Source organism: Ostrea edulis, chromosome 10 (genome assembly GCF_947568905.1).
Source record: "Ostrea edulis chromosome 10, xbOstEdul1.1, whole genome shotgun sequence".
NCBI classification, from domain to species: domain Eukaryota; kingdom Metazoa; phylum Mollusca; class Bivalvia; order Ostreida; family Ostreidae; genus Ostrea; species Ostrea edulis.
Genome location: NC_079173.1, coordinates 19,354,426 through 19,381,388, shown reverse-complemented (window position 1 = coordinate 19,381,388; position 26,963 = coordinate 19,354,426). Strand labels below are relative to the sequence as shown.

Below are 26,963 nucleotides of genomic sequence, written 5' to 3'. Positions count from 1 at the left end.
TTTCTAACATATACTTGTAATTGATATACTTATAACATATACATGTACATATAACACGAGGTCCATGGGCCTTAACGGTCACCTGAGTTTTCAATCTAATAAAAATTAGATCCTTTGATCCGCTCACGTATATCGCTACACAAGGATCTAACGAAACTGCATACGGAGGTCAAATCTAGTGACCTTTTAATCATGCATATTCATCGATATGTTTACCCAATCGGAGAACTATTCATATTTGCATTTGGTAAACAAAAAGTTCGGTAAAACAACAAATATGACGACTGAATACTGGTGTTCGTTTTAAGTTTTGAAAGATTGCAATATTCAATCGTTAAAGGAAAGATGTGTTGATAGCTGTGCTGAATAATGAAGACTGTATGGCAGTTTTTCCCACCCTCTGCGCGCTGTGGTAAATTAATCACCTGACAAATCACATCAATGTTTTCCTGTAAGTTTTAATTTCAATTTATTTAAGTTTTTGATTTGAGAGTTCTCTTCATTGTCGGTCTCTCTTACAACAAATGAAAATCCATACAAACAACAAATATTTGTCAAACTATACACTCTTTGATGTGTCTGGCACGTTATTATCGGAATACTTCGGCATCTATTAGTAAAATTTCAGTGTTTCGAATGACCCGAGTTTACACCGTCCATTTATTAGCCAATGCGTTGATTGGTTAAACGAAAAGATCACTAGATTTGACCTCCGTATGCGGTTTCGTTCGATCCTTGTGTAGCGATTTACGTGAGCGGATCAAAGGATCTAATTTCAATTAGATTGTATGAGTTTTATACATCGTAGAACATGATAGATTTAATGGTTTGTGCATACTGAACAGTGTGTATCTTGGAGACGTTAGGTTGTTTCTTTCTTCAGATTATAGTCATAAGCAATCTTTGTAACACGTATAAGCAGTTAGTATCTCTCAAATACCAAACGGTGGGTATGTGACCCAGAAAAGTACAAATGCCGCGTTTGAATTGGCTGAGAAGGTGTGGTAAACGCCGATTTACCATTTACCCCTACAGTTTGTCTGAGAACGTGTTAAGTCTTATTATTAGCAAGTGTTTGCCCTACTTTTTATTTTGTATTTTTACAGAAGTTATGAGATTGGTCACTGTTCGTTATCTTAACTTTTCCTTTAATACAGTGTATTTACACCCACTGAATCTTTTCTCTGATATTTCTTTTAACATTGACATTGCATTCATCTTTGACAATGAATACATGTCTGTTGCAAACTAGTTCGATTCAGTTGTTTTTAGCTTCATCTGTCCGCTTACCAAATATGGAGCGTCAGGAACATCAAAGGATGTATTGGCTGCTCCGTTTAAAGTAACAAATGGGTCAACGATATATTTTAGTATACATTCAATCACAACAGGACATTGGGAATTGTAAAATTTTCTTTAACTCTTTCAATACCTACTACCATGTCACAACAGTGCATGTCCCTCTACTCATGCAGTCCCGTGAAAATTCGGGTTAGAATAGGTCCTCCGTACCCCTTGCTTGTTGTAAGAGGTGACTAAATGGGGCGGGCCTTCGGATGAGACCGCAAAAACCGATGCCCCGTATCACAGCAGGTGCGATAAAGATCCCTCCCTGTTCAAATGTCGTACGCGACGAGCATAGGACTAAATTTTGCAGCCCTTCACCGGCAATGGTGACGTATCCATATGAGTGAAGAATTCTTAAGAGGGAGTGAGGGACGTTAAACAATATCACTCAATCGATCGACTCGTGCATTATTACCGCCACATCTCGTATAGTAAGTCTAGTGTACATATCATAATCGGGGTGGGTGGGTGGGGGGTGGTGGACATTTCATGTTTCTGTTTCATTCAGGAATTACCTGTCAATGATTTAAACCACGCCGTGTAAAAGGCTTCACAGTATCACCACCGGAAATATAGGACGTGATAAAACTTTAGAAAGGAAGAGGTAGGACACGGTTCTGTTTCCGGAAAACGATGAGTAATAGACTTACTGGATTGACATTTATCAGACGTCTGAAAATCGTGACATAAACACAATAAAACACTAAAATTCCCGTGCATCCCGGTGTTTTATACAGCTGTGATACATTATAGCTTCAGTCCGGTCATTCTCTGGTGTAAAGTCGTAATATAGACGAGACAGGGCATCCTGCGTGCAAGATATCCCGCTGCATAAAATGTTTTGAATAATGAACTAATCAATTTCGCCACACACATTTATTAAAGGATACACATCTGCTGTATATCTATCTATCTATCTATCTATCTATCTATCTATCTATCTATCTATCTATATATATATATATATATATAAAAGCACAAAAACCCCACAACACCCTACTTTCTTAAAGTGTCGGATCTGAGAAGATACAAGGCCAGTAAAGAAATTTATAAAAGCACTGAAAAGGCCACGACACTGTTGGTTATTTAAAACTCAAATTTTCGACGCAACCCACGTCTTTATCAAGAGACATATATTACATAAACAAATAACACACAAAAACGACAAGTATCGATAAACTACATTGGTGAGAAGAGTGATACACTATTGTACTGAGTGATAAAAATGACTGATAGTCAGTAAACACGCTTTACAACGTAACCACCACCATTTTTATCACTCAGTACAATAGTGTATCACTCTTCTCACCAATGTAGTTTATCGATACTTGTCGTTTTTGTGTGTTATTTGTTTATGTAATATATGTCTCTTGATAAAGACGCGGGTTGCGTCGAAAATTTGAGTTTTAAATAACCAACAGTGTCGTGGCCTTTTCATTGCTTTTATATATATATATATATATATATATATATATATATATATATATATATATATATATATCAGTAGAAAGGTCGTTCGCAAGATGGGGAAGGGCTCTCAATTTTAACGGAACGCAAACGATGAAATTCTTAGATCATAGCTGAAAACAAGGGATATACAGCTTAACAATTAAAAATTTCTAGCTTCTATCTTACTGATATTTCTTTTTTAGGTGTATGATAGTAAAAATAGAACAATGATTTAAAAAAAAAAGAAAATCAAATATTCACATATGCTGAGAACCTCCTGATTTGGTCCAATGATGTATAATCTATAATTTTGTGTACGGTATCACTTCCAAGGTACATATATACATAATGTATGCGACACATGCACATTATTGAGGATTATTATACATGTATGCATATGATATAGAGGGATGTTGCTAAAACGCAAAACGGAACAGAATTTAAGAATTAGAATGATTAATGTAGCTAAGATAACACCAAAAATCAGAAAAAAATGCTTTATTTTGATTAAAATAAAAATTTAAGGAATTTGTTTACAAGCGGTAAAACAATTTTATTTTAAAATTCTGCATCATGAAATGATAAAGTGAAGTTAAACGTTTGTACAAAACGTTTTACAGGAATTTTGAAATTTGGACATTGACAGATCGAGGTGTTGGCGAGCAGCGATACATATGGGTAAAGAATGGAAATAACACACGGGGTTTATCCCCCCCCCGCTGGCAAAACGTCTTTAACACACATTTACACATAATACCGTATATGTGTCTGCTTACCACAGGGGGTGTGGTATGTATATACATGTAGCAACGACAATTCATGATCTCATTAAGTCAGCAAGTTAAGCATCTTGTGTTTAATTTGATTTATTATTTTTTAACTAACAGAGACTTAATGATCACAGCACTCCAATCCTAAATAGCGACGATTCCTGGTAGTTTATTTCTGAACTAAACACGTAGATCAATAATAAGATGACTGTATAATCCCATTCAAGCATAAATTCTATGTTAGCCTTTTAGCTTTTTCATATATTAAGAAATAGATATGTTAATTCCTACTATCAATCGTAAACTTCACCTTAGTTTTTATTGGTTCTGTTTCAATCTTTCTTTCCCGCTGTATCTCTTCGTGTTCAACACTAATCCGCAGGATATCGGTAAATGTACGAACTTTCAAATAAATTCATCCCAAATGAGGCAAACCTTTTATACACAGGGGTAGTGGACTTTAAAATTTGACGTGATACATAAATGTGTATTATACCAGGTGTAGAACTAAATTCAAATTCAAATCCAATTATCTTACAAACATCTAGTTCGATTAAAAGCAAGTTCGATTTGAAAAGGTTATGTTTGAGGAAAGTCGTTGAAAAATTATTTCATCTTTTACAATGTTGCTTTCGTGGGGGTGGGGGGGGGGGGTATTCATTGGATAAGCTCATAAAAGCAGCCAGAATAGAGTAACAAAATTGAAAGGGGTTAAATTGTAATTCAAGTCTTTTTTGGTATGTTCATTTTATTTTTTTCTTTATTTGTGAAACAACATACTGTCACAACCTGGAAGGGGGGGGGGGGGCATAAAGCCGGGAAAAAGGATGGTACCCACAGATGCTTGCTTAATATTTTTCATGGTAAGTTAATGGGTTTAAAATACATATGCATTAATATGAAGTATATGAAACGGTGGATTCTATGGATGACTTCTCGTTCTCTCTGTAATTTTTGCTTCCCTTCATGATAGACCTTTTGATTTTACAAAAAGCTGACTTCCTCATAACATTATTGCATACAATATTTTTCGTTCCTTTCCATTTTCCATTCCTCGTTTTAACAACATCCGATATAGAGGTGACGAAGATACTCTTACGAGGCAGCATTTTACTAGAATACCTGATTTTCAGATTTGTTGATTGTATGCTGTTTAACGTCCCTCTCAAGAATCTTTCACTCATATGGAGACGTCATCACTACCGGTGAAGAGCTGCAAAATTTAGGCCTATGCTCGGCGTTTAAAGGCCTTTGAGAAGAAAGGGATCTTTATCGTGCCACACTTGCTGCGACACGGGACCTCGGTTTTTGCGGTCTCATCCGAAGGACCGCCTCATTTAGTCGCCTCTTACGACAAGCAATGGGGTACTGAGGACCTGTTCTATCCCGGATCCCCACGGGACTCAGATTTGTGAATAATACATACTCATCAACCTTCACGGGAAATTATGTAATATTTAATTACTAGTATCAAATTTGGTTAAGTGTATGCAGATGTTGGAAATTTTAAGACTTGGACTCAAACTTCTAAACAACATTTACATGCACAATATACTTTCATGCTACTTTTAAAGGAACTTCATTAGATGCATGCGTGCAGTAGAAATCAATGTGTGAAGGTATGCATGGTTGTGAATGACGTTGCATTAAATAATAAAACCAGAGCTTCTTATCTGTTGATTTGAAAATTCGGTGGTTCTGAACTTTTGGCCTACTGATAAATTCAACAATTATTTGCATGCATATTAGACATACATGTATATATCAATTAAAAACTATAAGAACAAAGATAAAATATTTGACAGCATTTGAAATCCAGTTAAAAAGCAGTTGAAGAAAATAGTACTAGCTATAGATTATTATAAAGACTATTGAAAAAGTATCTAAATTCACAGAAAACTCCAAACTATACTTATACAGTAAACTAAAACACAACACGAACTTGGAAGAGTACCTTATGCTGGAAATAGTTTTAAGAATAGACAATTGTTAACTAAATTTCGAACAAGTGACCACTGCCTTCTGATAGAAACTGGTAGACATAAGAAAATACCTCGACAACAAAGATTATGCACTTTATGTGATGCTATTGATGATGAATTTTATTTCATTTTACAATGTAATATAAATATACAGCCAAGGAATACACTTATGAAAACCGTGTTAGATCATCGTTTCACGTTTCTTCTTAAATCACCTATACAGAAACTTAAATATATACTTAGCCCAACATTCAAAGTTATATCCGCGGTTTGTACTTTATAAAATAATCACTAGAATTAAGAAATAAAAGTTCCGCGTCGGTTTAATAAATGAGTAAATTCCTTACATCTATTGCATATTATATGCATGTGTATGTATATATATGTATGTGTGCAAGCACATGTAATATGTGCATATACATGTATATTATCTGAATTTTCATTGTTCCTAATTTGTTTATTTGTTTGTTTGACCCATATGGGTGTGTTCCATGCGCGGATCTAGAGGGGGAGGGGTTCCGGACCCCCCCACCCCCCCCCCCCCTGGAATTTGCAAAGATAAAAAAAATTACAATATAACGATTTATAAGAAAAATGAGTTATATCACGGGTTCGATTTTGTGAAAAGGTTCGACCCCCCCCCCTCCTGGAAAAAAAATTCTGGATCCGCGCCTGTGTTCTGCGATAAAGTACACTATTCAAGTGGGCGTATTTGAATTGTTTCTCATCTCACGTGTAACTAATTAAATACTTGTTTCAAAAACACACAGATTTGTCTAATTTTGACATTAACATTCGAAATTTTATGAAGTAACCATATGCATAGCATGGAATCAAATATTGTGAAAATAAAAATCGCCGCAGTTAGTAACGTGCATACAATTGCATCAATTTTCTTTGAAACAGAATCACTATATACTAATGGATTAGCTTGTATACAGATGTATGCAATATAGGTCCATGATAGAATAGTTTAAAGACTGAAGTAGAAATTATATGAATAATTTGCGCAATTTATTATTTACAATGCACTTTGATCTTTGTTTCTATGCAACGAAACTGAGCCGCATTCTGCGACCTGACTCATTTTGTTGTGTTTTTATGCCCCCGAGATCGTAAAGGTGTAAAATAATGTACTAAGTTTTATTTTCTCACCTAAATATGGGGATATTTCCTTTGCTTTTGAATGTTGGATTATCAAGAACATTCAATTTTAGTTCATTTACGGGTGTTTTGGTTGCAGACAAATGAGCATATACATTTTTTTTTTTACAGTGATTTACTTGATTCCGAAATTTGTTTTTTGAATACGATATGTGTATGTACTGTCTATCAAATAAAGTCTTGATTTAAACTAAAGCGAAATACGCCAGCTGCCAAGTGAGTTTGGTAATGATCATGAAATAGTTTACAGATCCCGAATGTAGTCAGCTATTATACACTGTTATGCTGACCGAGAATCCCGAATGTAGTCACTTATTGTACACTGTAATGCTGACCGAGAATCCCGAATGTAGTCAGCTATTACGCATTGCAATACTGAGCGAGCGTCTTGAATGTAGTCAGCTATTGTACATTGTGAAACTGACCGAGAATCCCGAATGTAGTCAGCCATTATACGCTGTTATGCTGACCGAGAATTCGGAGTGTAGTCAGCTATTGTACACTGTTATTCTAACCGAGGATGAATTGGTAAAAGCGATATCAGTCTCTGGGATAGCATAAACTACCGCGATGCCTTAGGACCATGGGCTACCTAAACAATACGTCAAATACTTTTCTTCAGTCAAATAAACTTTGAATTAAAAGAAGATTGCAAAATGTATTCCAAATTCTTTTATACCCCCCCCCCCCACAACTTTGTTGTGGAGGTATACTGGGATCGGGTTGTCTGTCTGTCCGTCCGTCTGTAGACGCAATGGTTTCAGGGCCCTAAAGCGTTATCCTTTCCACCTACAGTCATCATATCATACATATGGACTACCCATGGGACGAAGATGTTCCCTATCGATTTTGGAGTCCAAAGGTCAAGTGCACTGGACATCGAGGTAGCAATATGGTTTCCGGGTTCTAAAGCGGTATCCTTTCTACATACAGTCACCATATCATACATATGGAGTATTCATGGAACGAAGATGTTCCTTATCGATTTTGTGGTCAAAAGGTCAAGCGCACTCCAAGAGAAGAGACTACCCAATGTTTTGTCATGCCCTTTCTTTTTTACAATCAGGAAATATAATTTATACCTATTAAGGAAGTTAGCTCCTGACAACGTACAGTGATCAATCTCATAACTCCTATAAGCAATACAAAATAAATAGTTGGGCAAACACGGACCCCTGGACACACCAGAGGTGGGATCAGGTGTCTAGGAGGAGTAAGCATCCCCTGTCGACCGGTCACACCCGCCGTGACCATCTGATTTGGGAGAAGTATTTCAGAACATATACTCATTCTCTGTTTTTAGCAAACATAACTGATGATTATTGTCTTTTAGTAGGATAATTTACTGATGTAAAATTTTCAATGTATATATTGGTGGTACAATAGTTACTATTTCTTTACAGATTTTATTGTAGTCTATGGAAGCGTATAAGTGTCACATAGATACATTTTTATTTTTCATCTTCCACACTTCAATCTGTAAAATTTACACTTTAATCTATCAAATATAAACATATACCATTTAATCTGTAAAGTTTTCATTTTCATCTTTAAAATTTACACGTTGATCTGTAAATGTTACACTTCAATCATAAGTAATAGTTATTGCCCTTTTACAAAATTTACAGAAACAATAACGATAGTATGTCCTCCAGACTCCGGTCGCGGTAGTTCAGTAGTAGAGCGTCGGCTTCGTAACCGGGAGTTCGCGAGTTCGAGCCCTGTTCATGCTATGAGCGTCTCCAACCTAAGACGTAAATATAGATATAGTGATTGCCCCTTCGCCAATTTAAACACCAGGCATTTCGAAGTGAGAATCACAGGTCTGTCGGATATTACCTTAGATAATTATGGAGTTTGTGTGTGGCAACATGCATTGGCACGATAAAGAACCCTCATTGCTAGGGACTTCAACGCTGAGCATACATGTACATGTACGTCTATTTGTAGTACTAACCTATATCTGGTGACGTCTCAATCTGAGTTTTAAAAAATTCAATGGGATGTTGAAAACAAATAAATAACGAACCAGACTTCGTTGATGGTGGCATGAATATATCATAACTGAATTTGAAAATATCATTAATTGATTAATTAAAGTATAGATTAAAGTGTAAATTTTACAGATTAATGTGTGGAGTATAAACAGTAAACAAGATGTGTTTGTGAGACACAAATGCCCCCAATAATGGTCAATGTCACAAGGACAGATATCTTGGTATCAGTAGAAAGATCTTGTCACAAGAAATGCTCATGTGCAATATGAAAGCTCTAATATTTACCATTTAGAAGTTATGACCAATGTCAATTTTTTTAAAACTAGGTCAAACTTTAAGGTCAGGGTCACAGGGTCAAAAACATTAGTACCCACGGAAAGATCTTGTCACAAGGAATACTCTTGTGAAAAATCAAAACTCAAGCACTTACTGTTCAAAAGTTAGAAGCAAGTTTAAAGTTTCAGACAGAATGACAGACAGGACAAAAACAATACCCCCCTCCCGATCTTCGATCTCGGGGGCATAAAAAGTGTCTATGTGGCACTAATATGCTTTCGTAGTAGTGTGTGTTTGCGAGTTTCTCGGAATGCACTTGCGCAAATAGCATTGTTAACACGATACGGGTGTTACACACAAACATGTAAACCGAATAAGACGGGTGGACCAGTCTTTAGATACTGTAACTCTCAATTCCACAATAATCACTCCAGCAATTGGTTTTCACGAGAGTCCGTTTGCTTAGCATGTTTTTTTTTAAAGTTGAATTTGCGAAATTTTGTTTCACTGAAAAATGATTGAGTACTTTCATATTCGTGTGTGCGTGCTTGTTAAGAGACAGCTTTTCTTTTATTTTGAATATCATTTGTGATATATCCTTAAATGTACCATTTCTTTACAGCAGGTAATATATATGATGATTTTGCAACCTTTAACTAAAATCCAGTGTTCATATTTGTTTACAGGAGGATTTCAATAGCAGCGCGCCATTGTCAACAAGATCGCAATCGAGGCGCAGAAGCAAGGTTACCCGGATGGTGTTTATTGTGGTTCTACTGTTCGCAATATGTTGGCTTCCGGTTCATGTGTTTCAATTGATCCGTATATTTGACCCTGGCTACCCTAAAACAAAATCAGTGTACGTGCTTAAAATGATCAGTCACACCCTGTCATACGCGAACTCCATTGTCAACCCTTTTGTGTATGCTTTCCTTAATGACGGATTCCGGAAGGCTTTTCGACGAACATTTCCGTACGTCAGCAGTTACTGCCCTTGTGCTCAAATCTCCATGGAGAGAAACAGCCATGCTTCAGACATGGTCGACAGATGTATTCAAACACGGGTAGGCGAGTGTCAAGACGAAAATGGCAACGGCGGAACCGAGATTGTCTCCATGTCTCACGTGTCAGATCACAAAAATTCTATCCCCATGGTCCTGTTATCCAAGCCACTTCATTCTGACATAGAAGAGAAAAGCGGAAGTGAGCAGGAAACCTAAAATAAATCCAAATGCAGAAATATTAGTGATGTGACAAACATGACAAGTGTTACTCGTTTTCGCTTTTAGTTAAGGACACTTAAAAAAATCCATGCATGGAATGATTTAATTTGGTTGTAATAATTACAAATATGAAATTTCTGGGGGGGGGGGGGGGGGGGGGGAGGGGGGAGGGGGGGGGGGCTCGTAAATGTTCTATGATGTTCAAAAGTTGAAATATATAATCTGTTTCTAAACATGTACAATCCCCCCCCACTCTTTTGGACTTAATTGAGAAATAATGGGAATAAACGCATTCCATACAGTCAATTGTCATCATTTTACTTATAAGAACATAAATCTAGTTCTCATTTTCATTTATTTTTTATAAGAAAAAAATTGTTTTGCTTTGTTTTATAGAAAGGCACTAACTGCATAATTCTTTCCAAATGGCAAAATCCTAATGTCAGTGCAAAATGAAAGCGAACACTAAATGTTAAAATAAATATAGAGCAGAGGTTACAAGAATACGTTTACATGACTTCAAAGGGGGTCAGTCATTTCTAGATAAGCGAAATTACGCAGGGATTGGAAAGCAAGTTTGAAATAAAACATTGAGAAATTAATGACCACTTGCAATATTTCTAAGACGTTGTTCTGAATGGCTGATATTAGGTGTAATATATCGTTTATGTCCGAATATTAATAATAATATTATACATCGTACAGAATGTAGTATTTATTAGTTTATCTATATTGTATTTTTCATGGATTCATTAAAGGGACATTAGCAGTGAAAGTGATGGCAACTAATTATTTTTCTCAAAATCTCTCAATGGCATATGAATTTATATTAATGTCTTATAACAACATTTACTTTGTACAAAAACAGGAGAAACCTAATAAAACTACGATAACCGCTTTTAATGTGAAGAAATGTATACATGTAAGGAAGAGTTATTGTTTTGCAAGACAATGATTATTTAATCACCAAAATCACATATTCATGTGCCTGCTTTAAGGTTTGAAAAGTTTAAAAGAATCAAATACTGATGTTATCACTGAAATTTATAATATAGAGTAATTTTTTGTGACAAAATTACAGATAATGCCCCGTTAAGTTATCATTTCAGTGTTTCATTTATTTATTTGTGTGTGTGTGTGGGGTGGGGGGGGGGGGTGGGGGGGGGGGTCGTCATCTCATTTTAAATGTGTAAAAGCATCTTCGCTAGTCAAGGGTTTTCGGTCCACTTCGTTCCCCAGTTTATGGCGGAGTAGTGGACCGAAAATCCTTGGCTAGCGAAGGTGGTGTAAAAGCTACATTTATTCTTCATAATTTATTCCCTGATCATATTTAAGTATGACCAGTCGACAGAGGATATTTACTCCTCCTAGGCACCAGGTCCTACCTCTGGTGTGCCCAGTGTGCCCAGGGTGTGCCCAGGGGGTCCGTGTTTGCCCAACTATCTATTTTGTATTGCTTATAGGAGTTATGAGATTGACCACTGTTCGTTATCTTCGCCTTTCATTTTAAAAGTATTGCCTCCAAGAAATGGATGTGATGTCAGCCATCCCTGGTCCTGAAATGTAAAGATGTTGAAAATGTAAAATCGAATACCAACCAAGCCTTTTCTTTCTGAAATGAGTCCCAATCTCTACCCAGAGTTATCGTTCCTTACACTCATATAATTATATTGTAAGTGAGAGCAAGGAACGACAACTCTGGGTAGAGATTGAATAAGTCCTAGTTTTGAATACGACGTCACAAGTTGGACATATTTTACACTTTCCCTGGAAATTTCCAGTTAACTTATCAGACACACAAACGCTTGAAAACCAGTCATCTAGACCGTCATTCGTCGCCCAAAGCAAATTTCTCGTATTTGCAAATGTACCTTAGAAATATGAAATGAAATAAATTCCATGGTGGGCAATTCATGTTGCCTATATATACACTTTTTGAAGACAAATAGAATTGATAAAAGAAATTATAATACACGTGTTATTTTGTACATTTTCATAATTCTTTACTTGGAATGTTATTAATTTTGCATATTTCACATATTTAACAATTCCTAATTCTTTATGTGATCTGAAATCACGGTCAAAGTAGGACCAAATTTGTAACTCGTTAAGAAGTAACATTAAGGCAATAAGCTGTCATTTCGGAAGGTTTTGATGTAAAATTGTGATTTACTACGTTGTATTTTAATTACAGAAAAAATAGGGTTAATAAACTTTTTCTATTTACATCTTTGTTTGAAAATATTTTCAGAGGCCCAAAATGAAGCAAAGTTACATTATTGTCTTCTCGAACTAAGATTGATTTCTAAACAATATTATGTATTCATTCGAACCGAAATCTTTATTTTGATAAAATCTTAAACATAGTTTTAATTCTATTAATGATTATGATTAAAGTTACAAACAGCAGTCTTTTTGTTACAAAAGTTACAAATAGCACATTTTTACAAGAAATAAAATATCGAGATTTAGAGCTAATATTGCTTCAAAAGATAACGTTTTGAATTTTTAAGAAAATCTTCATGCAAAATTTTGGGTCCAATGATCCAGACGCGTTATATAAACATTTATACATGCCAAATTTATTATTTATTAAATAAATTTAGAATTATTTGAATTAATCCTAAATTTAATACGAAATAGGAATTAATGTCTAGGGGCATAAAGATCCAGTATTGACGATGCATTAGAAAAATATGAACAGTTAAGTCATGGAGATTTGCAGGTGGGTTTTTTTTTTTTATTATTATTTAAAAATCTACCCGACACAAAATGTGGCCATGGTCCGTTCTAAAACCGTTCTGATTTTAAAAAATCAACAGGATGGCGGCGGTTGATAAATACATGTATATAGCATATTTGGGTCAATAAAACAAGTATTGACCTATTGCTCGGATAGTGTTTTGGGTGTTTGTGCAGAAAAACTGTGTAGTGAATTTTCTTTCTTAGAAATCAATGTATCTCAGTAAACGATTTCTCAAATTTCAAAATGCGATTTAAATTACATATATTAGTACTATCTGGATTATTTTCAGAGATGAGAAATTCTTCTTTTCACGTGTACTGTTTATCAAAACATACTCAGATTTTTAAAAGAAAGTTACCTGTACTGGGTAGATGTATTTAATATATGTATTTTATGGTTAATGCTATAAAATCTCTACCATTACTTGTACATGTGTGTCAAATAGAACAAGCTGGAAGAGAGAAATTCAAAGCTTTGAATCACTGTACTTTGGTGCTAATATTACATACAGATGGACAGTTTTCAACAACTGAAATTTTCTTACGCCTGTTACATCATACCTTTTAAGCATTGAACGGTATTTCCAAGAATCATGCGAGGAAGAGGTGGAGGGAAATCGGGGTTTTAAAAAATAACGCAGGTGTTCTCATATAAATTCAGTTTTGTGTTCCGAGGTCAGTACCACCGGAAGTTGGTCTATTTAAATCAAAATAATGCAGATTAGATAAGGGCGGGGGAGTGGGGGGGGGGGGGGGGGGGATTGCAAAATTGTGATACCGGCTTGCTCGTTAAATCTACGATAATACTGTAAACATTTATTCTAAAACTCATCACAGGTACCACAATAGAAATAATTTTCATGATTCTTGGAAAACCTGCTGCCATTAAATTGTTGTTCTGTATATTACTAGTATTTTCATAGTTTTGACAGATGTATAAAGATGCCATAATAATGCATAATATCATGATACTGTTATTAGAAGTCAAGTGGAGGTGAAACTTACTGTTAATCATAGTTTTGTTTTGTTTTGTTTTTTGTTTTAATGTATTTCCCTTGCGAGACTATCGTAAATGTTATCGTAATTATGGACAATGGAGAGCTTGATGAAAGTAAAAATATTGAAGTAATAAATGTGTAGTTTTGAGTTATGATCATTGATGTAAGCTCCACTGACGCACGCATTATCAGGTAATGGACGTCAGAGTTTGATAGCCAGAAAGCTATTGTCTGAACAATTTATCTGTTCTTAAGAGCATGATTATAAACGTTTATTAAGCAAGTCTCGCGATACCTCATAGTTATTTCCCTTAAGGAGCTCTTGTATTTGGTAGGGCGCGAAAAGCATTTCTTATACACGCGGGCATTTTCTCACCAGAGGCTGCGTTGTGGAATTGGAGCACCAAACCCCCGGATGCCTAACTCGGACGAGATAATGTCTGTGTTGCATGATTGGCTAATATCAAGAGTGAAATTATTTGGAATTGAAAGAAATATTATAGAAGTTTAGATTAATTGGCAGGATGAAAAACCATCGCACAATATTTAAAAATGACTGAGGAAATTACAATGGTGGGGATGTGTCTGAAATGAAGGGTGTAATTTACTGCAGATTGCTATGTGTTGTAAAAAAGTACAAACATGGCCGATAAAAGCAATTGTAATTATTGTCGTTTTTTATTGACACTTGGAGTGAACTTTGAAATGTTGGCGGTCATTTATTCAAAATTAATGATATTTAATTATTGAGAGGGCCAAAGGTTAGTATTGAGGTCTATGGGGGGAATGAATTGGTACTCTTTTCCCTTGTGTAAGCTTCACTAGTAGCACACGGAACTCTGGGTAGAGAATGAGACGCGGAAGGTAACAGTTCAATAAACTTAAATACAAACTAAATGATAAAGTTTATCAGTGCATGAATAAAGAAATGGGATTATTTAATTATCATCAGCACGTCCTTTCGTTAGATGTAGGATATTACACGTGAATTGGAACTGTTCTGGTGTTTTCTTTACAGTCAACATTTATAATTCGTCTTTTACATTTGCTACAGTTACGTCATTAAACGGTAGCCGCTTTTTATACATCCTAATGACTCTGCACTCTGTCAGACTAAGTGTTCAATGGGCTACTAAAACTTTACTCCGAAACAGAAAAACTCATGTACATAATGTATACGATATAAACACGATCAATAAGCAAACTTTATAATTTATATACTTTTTCAATATAATTACCTACTCTAATCAATCCATCACTTCTCGTTGGTCGATTTAATTTCGTAGGAATGTTTTCCAGCAATTAACATTTACGTTCCCTGTATTCTGAGCTGCTATAGCGATGGTCGAAGGCGAAACCATTAACTCAGAAAGCTACTGGGGTATTTAAGATCACCAAATAATCTTTTAATATTTACATTTCTAATGTTTTTACCTTCGATATCTTTACCAATTGAAATAAAAGCCATTTATCCATGAATTTGAACAATGTGCGTATGAATCTTGATATACATGTATATGTAGTCCGACTAATTAAGGACTGGGAATTCCGACGGAAATGAAAGTTAATACTTTTCATGAAGCACTAGCGATTTACAGTTCACGCCCTCGTGTATTTTCAAAAATGAAATTTTATTTTTTGGAACAATATCAGTCAGATTAATTTAATAGTACATATCTATAACAATTTTTAACATGTCATTGTTTTCTGTCATTGCTGTATTTGCCTCAATTTTATACTTAAAGAAAACTATTTTCATTTATGCATTGATTGTTTGAGAGACAAGCATTGTAAATACCTACCTCTTATCATGTTTTATTGCCCCGGCCAATTTTTCCACCTTCTGGAGGAAGTCAAAAGAAGGACGAAGTCAAAATTGTTAATTTCAAAAAGCCGGATCACCTTAATTACTTCTGTTGTGGTAAAATAAAAACACTTTGGAATTTGCATAGAATATACAAGTTATACAAAGGTCGGTCTTTGCATTATCCAGACAGTTCCGATAAAGAATTTTGATGGAAATATTTTTTTGTTATTGAAAAACGAAACATGATCAAACAAGTTTGACAAGACAAATTATCCCTATCAGAAAAAAACAAACCAAAAAACAAGAGGCCCATGGGCCACATCGCTCACCTGAATAACCTTGATCTTCCCGTTGTGATTTTAAAGATTTTTTATCAATCTATTTCCATGAAATAATTTGACCCCGTATTGTGGCCTCAAACTAACCCCAAAGGATCGCATCATAACTGAAAATTAATTCACTTAAAGAGTTGACTCAACACCAACTGAGAAGATTTTTTAATGACCCCATCCAATTTGCATTTTCGTGATTATCTCCCCTTTGAATGGGCATGGCCCATCATTTAAAGAAACGTGAATCCTTTTCATCCAAAGATGCTTTGTACCAAGTTAGATTGAAATTGGCCCAGCGTTTTTGAGAGAAAAATGAAAATGTGAACAGTTTATAGACGGACAGACAGATAGACGGACGATGGACAAAATGTAATCAGAAAAGCTCACTTGAGTCGAAACTAAAAAAAAACTACCGAAGGCAGAGATTATATTGACATCATGTCTCTGAAGTCTACTAACTGAAGGGTGTTCAAATTAGTTCAAAGGCTACCAAAGTGTCGGATTTTGCTCTGCCTGGTGGTTTTTAAACCACTATTTTGCTTCGATTTTTTTTTTTTTTTTTTTTTATTTTACAGATTTTCACTTTTCAAAGTCCAACTTAGAGAAATACCAAAATGAATTGTAAGTTTTTCACAGTCCGTAAGTTTCTATGGGCGTGGTTTGAATGATCTGCACGTTTTTATGAGCGTGGCTTGATCATGATTGTTCCAATCATTGCACGGAGCGGTTTGCACAGAACACTAAACGGTCTGCACAGAACGCTGAACTGTTTACACGCAACACTGAACGGTTTGCACGTAACAGTGCACGGTTTGCAGAGAACGCTGAACGATTTGCACGGAACTCTGAACGATTTGCACCGAACGCTGAACAGTTTGTACAGAACGCTAAACGGTCTGTACGGAACGCTGAACGGTTTGCACGGAACGCTGAACGATTTGCATGGAACACTGAAAGGTTTGCACAGAATGCTGAACGGTTTGCACGGAACGCTGAACGATTTGAATGGAACGCTGAACGGTTTGCACGGAACCCTGAACGGTTTGCACGGAACGATTTAGAGGTGCAATACATGTAGCACGCTTCAGGGTCTAACACCAAAAAAGAACACCAGCTTTGATTGTGCCAAATTTTAAATACGTTAAAATACACAAGCACTCATGCAGTACATTATAAATCTAATACATGCATCAACTCTACAGGTAAATTGTCAATTATAAATACAGAACAACTAATTTTTGCTGTATGATATTTCAAATGTGAATATTGGTGACACGAAATATTATATCAAGTTATATCAACAAAAATTATTCAGATTGGACGCAGGATACGCCCCCTCGGTGTAGAGGTAGAACGTTCGCCCCGCAGGCGGAAGGTCGGGGTTCGAATCCCGGCTGCGACAGACCTAAGGGTTAAAACTGGTTGTGACAGTTCCATTGCCAAACGTTCGGGATCGGAGATGACTGCCCCGTGTCACAGTAGGTGTGACACACTAAAGAACACTCACTGCTCAATGGCCGTAAGCGCCGAGTATAAGCCTAAATTTGAGGCCCTTCACCGGTTTTGGTGACGTCTCCATATGAGTGAAAAATTCTCGAGAGGGACGTTAAACAAAATATAATCAATCAATCATGCACGGACGAAAATCATGAAGCAAGTATTGAATAAAAATTAGTTATTGGGTTACCAGGTAATGAAGCAAATGTACAGTGTAGGTCATCTTTGTGAAGAGATTCAGAGAAAAGTTGTTAGACCTACATTTCACGTGCAGTCACTCGAGTGGTTTTTTTTATTTAGTCTCCAGACTTTTATTTTTCTCTAAGGTATATTATACTTTAAAAACCTGTCAATGGTTCCCATTTATTTAAACCAAATGTCCCAAGGTGCTAGTAGAATAAATCCACACGCACAGTTTCACTAAAACATTTATCGCTTCGAATAGATTAAAATGGAAGGCAACAAAACTCTGAACTTGGGTCTAAAAGTCTTCAATGGACTACTGAATAGTAAAAGGACACCATCTATAATTAAGAAAAGATCACAGAAAACGTAATCAATGGCACGCTCCTCATTAAAGCTGAACCGATACTTTTCTTGGAGTGCCGTATCCTTTCAACTAGATATCAATCGGAGAAATTAACATATTTCATGTCATTCTTTTTGTAAATAAAATATAATTATAAACAATAAAACCGTTTGAACAGGATAGCATAATGAATACAAAAATATGTTAATGGAAGTCACGAGAATGGACTGTTTTTAGTTGATGTCATTTTAATTTAGAATCCCGTTTATTTCTATGATTTTAAAGGAGCACGTATTGTTGTCATTTACATGGGTATGAGTAAAAGAATGTAGATGCTTGGCAGCTGATAAAAGCTGCATGACGTAACATTTGCAACAAAAACACCCATCAATACATATATATTTTGGAATAGAATTTGAAAATATTTTTTGACATATACATGCAAAATATTTAGCCAGTTTTATAAACCGTCCATTCTCTTCGCCATTGCTGTTAACATTTTCTATTGTGATTAATATTACCTTCTTAAGAAAAAGAGTTGATATAATGAACGTTAACTCTTCTTATACTATGAAAGAGTTGCCAGACTTCAAAGCATATTAATCTTTTTGGGTTTTGTTTTGCAAAAATGACGCTTTAAGGTGACAAGGACGACCCAGCACTCTTAATAACTATAGTAAATCTTCCAAGACATGAATACATGATTTTCTCGTCATGTTTGAAGATATGTCACTATGATGACTTGCAGCCTATTGTCAAACATTGAGTCGTTAAAATGAATGTCGCCCTGGTTATTGCAAGTTTTGAAATATGATATTTTGCTGTACGTTGCCGAATAGATCTGGACAAAATGTCGATTTTATGCTCAATATGAACAGGTTTTTTTTTTTTTACGATATCTTTTACTTTAATCAACCAAACGACTTGATGAAATCGGTTTAGAATGTTGCGATTTGTTTTCAAAACATCATTAAGATCGCTTTTATTTTATAATCGTTTTGGTTGATTGATAAGATACCGAGAATAAATAGTCATTTAGAGCATAACATTTGCTAATGTAGTTGATGTTTAGGAAACAATACTTGTGAGATAATTATATCGACTTTTCAGTTAATTATGTCAACTTGTCGAATAATGTTACCCAGTTTCTTTCCACAGGTTCATTGGTCATTTTTTGTTGTTGCAATTTTGGGGTCTTCAATGCAGGCGTTGGCACGTTAACGAACCCCTATCCTAGTCAATGTACGTCACAATACTGACTATCCTATTTAATGTACGTCACAATACTGAATATCCTAGTCAATGTCTTCAATGCAGGCATTGGCACGTTAACGAACCCCCACTGTTACGGCCCTGAGTGCTAATCAAGCTGCGGTACTTCACTTACAGCCGGTGACGTATCAATATGAGAGAACATCCTTCACGGGACGTAAAACAAACATCACAATACTGACTATCCTAGTCAATGTACGTCACAATACAAAACATCACAATACTGACTATCCTAGTCAATGTACGTCACAATACAAAACATCACAATACTGACTATCCTAGTCAATGTACGTCACAATACAAAACATCACCATACTGACTATCCTAGTCAATGTACGTCACAATACAAAACATCACAATACTGACTACCCTAGTCAATGTACGTCACAATACAAAACATCACAATACTGACTATCCTAGTCAATGTACGTCACAATACAAAACATCACCATACTGACTATCCTAGTCAATGTACGTCACAATACAAAACATCACAATACTGACTATCCTAGTCAATGTACGTCACAATACAAAACATCACAATACTGACTATCCTCGTTAATGTACGTCACAATACAAAACATCACAATACTGACTATCCTAGTCAATGTACGTCACAATACAAAACATCACAATACTGACTATTCTAGTCAATGTACGTCACAATACAAAACATCACAATACTGACTATCCTCGTTAATGTACGTCACAATACAAAACATCACCATACTGACTATCCTAGTCAATGTACGTCACAATACAAAACATCACCATACTGACTATCCTAGTCAATGTACGTCACAATACAAAACATCACAATACTGACTATTCTAGTCAATGTACGTCACAATACAAAACATCACAATACTGACTATCCTATTTAATGTACGTCACAATACAAAACATCGTTTTGAGGATATAGCTCGCCAATTAATAGTTATCCCATGGTTTTGAAAATTATTTTGTGATGTGTTACTACTGCGTTAATTCTATCGCAAATATAATCTCATTCACGTTCCCCCGACGCTACGTTAAACATTACATCTGTAGGCAATTACGAAATATAGTAAATTAAATGTGGCTCCTTGGCCCACATTGTTTAAAACTGAAGAAAATACATGCACTTGTGGGTATTATCATAACAATCCAATCTTGAATTCAATTAATATATATTCAAAATTGAGTTACTGGTTCCTCTTAAAAATCTTCTCAAAAACCAGTGGCCATAATTTTGGAACTACATGCATGACGAACCATTTACGTGTTTATCTTTTAATTGCAGTCATAATATATTTCATACATCACATTCTTTGGGGAAGACGGGGATTTTTCCGGGGAAGACAGATATGTATAACTCTGATATTGTTCAGACTGTTCTCGATTTATAGATTTAGGAGATTGATCACTCTTTATAGTCCTGATCTTTTTCGTTGTACATTTTTCATTGTTTGGCCAATCTTCAACCGGGAAGTGATACTAACATTGATATACGTTCTGCAACATACGGCAGTCTGAAACAATTTACTACCGGAAATGTTGATAAAATATCGGGATCAATGAACAGAGCGATCGAAAGTGTGTAATTTTATATCAATCGGGATCGATGAACATGTTAGTGTATAATATTGTATGTATATAACTCGGGATCAATGGATCAAGTCAGATTGAATACTGTGTATTTAAGAAATAAATTTCATTTCAGATTATAGAAATGCGGTAACTTGGCGCTGCCGGGGTGAGACGTTGCATTTATAACCTCGTGTATTTTTTTTTTTTTAAATGATATTTATTTCATCATTTTACATTCTCCTTTCATTTCTGTCGGAGTTTCCAGTCGTTAAGATTGACGAACTATATAATTCATGAAGATTCACTCGGGCATTGCTTAGAACGGCAACGCATTTATGAGGAGATAACTATTATTGCAATATGTAAAGATATAGAATGCAAACACCCTGTAAATGTATATGTGGTATAAACATGATATTATATTGATCAATTGGGATCAATAGACAGATACCAATTGTTTATAATATTTTATGTTGGAATCCCCATGGGCACAAATTGTGCTCCTTTTTTAGATGACCTGTTTTTATATTCTTATGAAGCAGAATTTATTCAAAAACGTCTGCGTGAGAAGAAAAAATATCTTGCTGTGGCCTTCATTGCGAAACTTACGATATATTGACGACGTTTTACATGTATCTATTAACAATAATAATTTTCGTTCATATGTCGATTCGATATATCCCTGCGAACTTGCAATAAAGACACCATAAAGTCGTCCACGTCTGCTTCATACTTCGATATTTTATTGAAAATAGATATTAACCGCAAGCTAACAACTCATCTTTATGATAAACGGGATGATTTCAGCTTATCCATCGTCAACTTCCCATATTTTTGTAGCGATATTTCATTATCACATGCATATGGTGTTTATATCTCTCAATTGATTCGATACGCAAGAGGTTGTTCTACGTATGATCAGTTTTTAAATCGAGGCAGGCTACTGACAAGAAAATTGATGATGCACGGGTTTCAACAGTCTCGTTTAAATCAGCATTTCGCAAATTATATGGTCGTTATAACAATCTAGTTTGTCAATACAACCTATCATTGGGTCAAATGCTGCCTGACGCGTTTCATACCGATTTCGCTACACCATTTGTATATTGGGTTTATGAGAATAAAATCATCATCATCTTCCAAAAAATACAATACGAGAGAGTTTATGCAATTCATCACAATCAGTGGCTATAATGACACAATGCAAATAAAAGTTGAAAGCCCAATTAGGACTCCAAGTGGAATACGTAACATAACGAGAGAGAGAACCTGCCCTTGAAATTTTAATGTTTCCTCTGTATATTTCTATTTTCATTATTATAGACTACACCATAACTGATACTATCTGTAAACAAATAATCCCAACGACATCTTCTTTATCTTGCTTTGTCAACAGTGTCATTAAAGCAGACCACATTTCGTGATGTGTCTCATTGGCCGGTATATCCCTTTACAGAGCTCTGAGAATTGGACAAGAACTGAAAGACCTCAAACTATAAACGGTCATTTTGCTTGGTATTGGTTGCGTCTGGAAATATGTCGGGTTGATCAAGTCCTTGGATAGCGAAATGGCCAGTAAGAAATCTAATAATTGTTTTATTTTGTTGATGCCCTTATCACGAAAGACTTTTCATATTATCGCGACACTGAGAATGCAACAACAAAGAACCTTGCAGCGTCACAAGCGGGTCAAAAATGACAGGTACACTGAAAAGGGTAGACAACCCTTACATAGTGTCGTCACTTCACGATAGCTCACATGTTTAGGAATTTGGTTTATGGTACCACACACCCCCTCCTTGTAGAGCCAGAACACCGATATCCCCCTTATAATATGGGAGAAATAAACGTGTTGGTGCTTTTTATACAGTTTTATAAAATAACTTCACGGTGCTGTGTCAAACTTAAAACTTTTAAGGTAATGGCTGACATTAGACGTGAGATGGAAGTTCCGTCTAATAATAGGCGGTGTTACGACAAAGAACTCTCACTGCTACGGCCGTGAGCACCATACATTAGTGAATGTTTTGGCATTCATAAGTAAAAAGCAAAAACCAACATACGAATATTCAAAGATCAGCACAGTCAAATAAGCCTTTAATACATGGTATTCGAAGTACTCGTTCCTGACCTAGGCTTAAAGAGCCACATGAGCTGTCCTTAGAGGTTATTAATGGCACATGGTTGCATAAAGGCATGATAAATGGTGGTCAGAACCATCGTACAAGCAGGGTAACGGATCGTATATCCAAGTTACGCCTAGGCCTGTTTTTACTTCCTGAGTCTATTTTTACTTCTTGAGTCTGTGTTTACTTCCTGTGTCTGTGTTTACTTCCTGAGTCTGTGTTTACTTCCTGAGTCTGTGTTTACTTCCTGTGTCTGTGTTTACTTCCTGTGTCTGTGTTTACTTCCTTAGTCTGTATTTACTTCCTGGGTCTGTGTTTATTCCCTGAGTCTGGGTTACTTCCTGGGTCAGTGTTTACTTCCTGTGTCTGTGTTTACTTCTTGAGTCTGTGTTTACTTCCTGGGTATGTGTTTATTCCCTGGGTCTGTGTTTACTTCCTGGGCCTGTGTTTATTCCCTGGGTCTGTGTTTACTTCCCGAATCTGTGTTTACTTCCTGAGTCAGTGTTTACTTCCTGGGAGTGTGGGTTTTTTTCCGTGCCTGTCTTTACCTCCGTGGTTTGTGTCTACTTTTAGGTTATCCTCAGCAGGGTCACTCAGGACACGAGAGAGTTATGAGTCAGATTTGGAAGAGAGAGAGAGAGAGAGAGAGAGAGAGAGAGAGAGAGAGAGAGAGAGAGAGAGAGAGAGAGAGAGAGAGAGAGAGAGAGAGAGAGAGAGACATAAAAATGAAATGATTTTTATTTTGCCTCCTTTATTGTCATATTTTCGTAAATGAAGCACTTCAAAAGTCAATAATGAAGACACATACTCATTAGATTGACATGGCAATGGTTTGATGTTGACCGATGCCTCGGTCAGTATCAACATTGCCTCTGTTCAGGCAACCTTGGCATGTATAAACAAGTTTTATATTATGTAATCTGGCGGTGTTAGATTTGGTTACGTCAATTGAAATAAATGACAGTTTTCAATCTCAACAGCAGACCAGAACTACTGTACCGATTTATTAAGTATTTTGTAGTTACTTCTTGTGTATATACTTGTGAGTTTTTTTTAATAACCCCCCCCCCCCCCCCGGATTTGGTAATCAGTACAAAAGTTGTTATATATATTGTAAATACAAGGATTATGGAAACATTTTCAAATATATATTCTGCTTTAGAGCAGAAAAGAAATGTTGCATTGTAATCATTATGAAACACGGAATGAACATAATTGCTCTATCAACGACTGTAAAGTTAAATTAATGTTTCGCGCCTCTCTCTTGACGCCCCCGCGATCCTGCTTAATAAGATAGATCAATAAGAACAACACCGCCATTCAGGTCTTCACTTTCCGAACATATTTCAGCGGAAATGAAACATGTTTCAATGTCATTTCTTACTGCATTTCGGCTAACTGTCATTTTTGAATTTGCCTGATGGGACATTGGGAGTTTTTTTTATTTTGAATTATTGATATAAAAATTTGATTTACTGGTAACATATATTTCATAATCAATGATTCGTACAATTGTATTCTAAACGAACTTCGCATAAATTCCACATTTAGTCATTTTACTTATACTCTAACTGCTCTTTCAAAAAATGAAATTCTTCAAAATCTTGCTGCAGTTTTAAAGCATTAAATATATCAGTCAATAGGACGACTGAATATGAGTTACCGTACCTATACTGGGTTCCTAAACTTCACAAAAACCTTTACAAAGATACATTGCTGGATCCGGTAAGTGTTCTACCAAGCCCCTATATTTGATCCTCACGAAAATATTAACAGCTGTGACGGAGAAACCTTACACATATAGTGCCCCACCACATGCCAGAAGTGGTCTTAGACAGTTAGTAAACCAAATACATGTATGGTTGATTGATTGATTATTTTTTAACGATAATATTTCACTTATATTGAGACGTCACGTCACCATTGCCGGCGAAGGGCTGCAAAATTTAGGCATATGTTTGGCGCTTTTGGCCTTTGAGCAGGGAGGGATCTTTATCGTGTCAAAACTGCTGTGACACGGGACCTCGGTTTTTGCCGTCTGATCCGAAGGACCGCCCCATTTAGTCGCCTTTTACGACAAGCAAGAGATACTGAGGACCTCTTCTAATCCGGATCCCCACAGGAAAATAAAATATGGACTTTTTCTAAAAGTTTAATTTCAGATTTCTTTAGGTCCCTTGATGAAATGTTAATAATTTTAGGATCTATATCACCGACTTTATCGGCATTTACGTGTTCCTCACTGATTTCCGGATTTTGTACCGACCTTTCTGGTATGGGCCTCTCCACAAAAAACTTAGAAAAAGGCTTAAAGTTTACGCCAACCCTAACAAAAACGCCGTGAATCTCATTCAGAACACAGAGGAATTTTGCCGAAAATTAAGACTAAAAGAATTCTTTCAAGACTCGAACGATGAGGATATATCTCTGGTAAAACATAAAAGTAATTTCAAACCCAAACCTAACAGAAATAAGCCTCTTGAGGGATATATCCAATGTCTTAAAAGTGCATCTCACACAAATAACAACAATACAAACGTAAAATATAATATTTCGAGAGAAGAAGGGGAGGCAATAAAAACTCTGGGAGAAGATGGTTCCATAATGTTCAAACAGGCGGACAGGGGCGGTACTATAGTGATAATGGACAAGGACCACTACAAAACTATGGCTTTTGATCAATTAAAGCATTCCGAGTTTTACAAAGAGCTACCTAATTGTGAAGATAGAAAAACAGTGAATAAATTAAGAAAATTTACTTCAAAATTTTCTACTACCCATACTAAAAAGGAACAGGAGTACCTGCTTGAATTTGAAGTTAAAAGTAGCAAATTTTATGGACTTCCTAAAATTTACAAATCGAAACAAATAAAAGACGGAATTCGGGGGATGAACTCTACGCATACCAAATTACCGAAACCGGACGATTTAAAATTGAGACCAATAATAGCCGGTCCGTCCTGCCCCACACAACGACTTAGTAATTTGTGTTAGATATAATCCTCAAGCCTCTTTGTACAGAAGTACCAAGTTTCATTAGAGATAACATGGATTTTTTTATTTATTTTTTTACATCATATCCCCGGCACCGTTAAAGAAGATGTTATAGCCTTTATACCGATATATCCCACACATTGGGTCTTGAAGCTATCTCGTTCTGGTTGAATAAACATGGAAATCAAATAGACTCTAGATTCTCAAAGGACTTTATTCTTGAAGGACTACAACTAATTCTTCAAACAACAGTTTCTTTTTTGATAATAAGTACTTTTTACAAATAAAACGTAGAGCGATGGGTACAAAAGTTGCGCCGATTTACGCAAGTCTGGTTTTAGGATTTCTGGGAGAAAAAATTCCATACCGAAACTGAAAAAAAAAAACATTTGGATCCGATTTTTCTAATTATATCAAGTACCAGTGGAAACATTATTTAGACGACTGCTTCATTTTCTGGGAAAATCAGAGAATTAAAAGAATTTCATTTGTTATTAAATCAACTCCATGAAAACATTAAGTTTACAATCGAAACCAGCCAAAAGGAACTTCTGTTTTTGGACATACTTATCATCAAGCAAAATAATAACATTTCCACGGATTTATTTTACAAGCAAACCGACAGTCATCAATATCTTCTTTTCAACTCTTGTTACCCACTGCATACGAAACGGAACATATCATTTAACTTAGCCAGGAAAATTTGCACTATAGTTAATACCAACAAAGAACTTAGAATTAAAAGATTAGAAGAACTCACAGAGCTACAGTAAGTTAACAGAAAATCAGATTCTAAAACATTACGCACAAACATCCCTTTCGTCATCACGCATAATCCGAGAAATCACAACATCTTCAATACAGCGAAAAATTGTTTCCCAGTACA

The 26,963-nt window shown here is 35.7% G+C and overlaps 1 protein-coding gene across 1 annotated transcript in view; it reads left to right on the top strand.

Moving 5' to 3' along the window:
- LOC125665250 (galanin receptor 2a-like) overlaps positions 1–10,347 on the top strand; it is a 74,037-nt gene extending 63,690 nt beyond the window's left edge. Inside the window, exon 4 of the mRNA XM_048897901.2 lies at positions 9,672–10,347. Within this exon, the coding sequence (XP_048753858.1) occupies positions 9,672–10,205 (534 nt within the window). The 3' untranslated portion in view covers positions 10,206–10,347. The remainder of the gene's footprint in view (positions 1–9,671) is intronic.
- Positions 10,348–26,963: the final 16,616 nt, after the last annotated feature.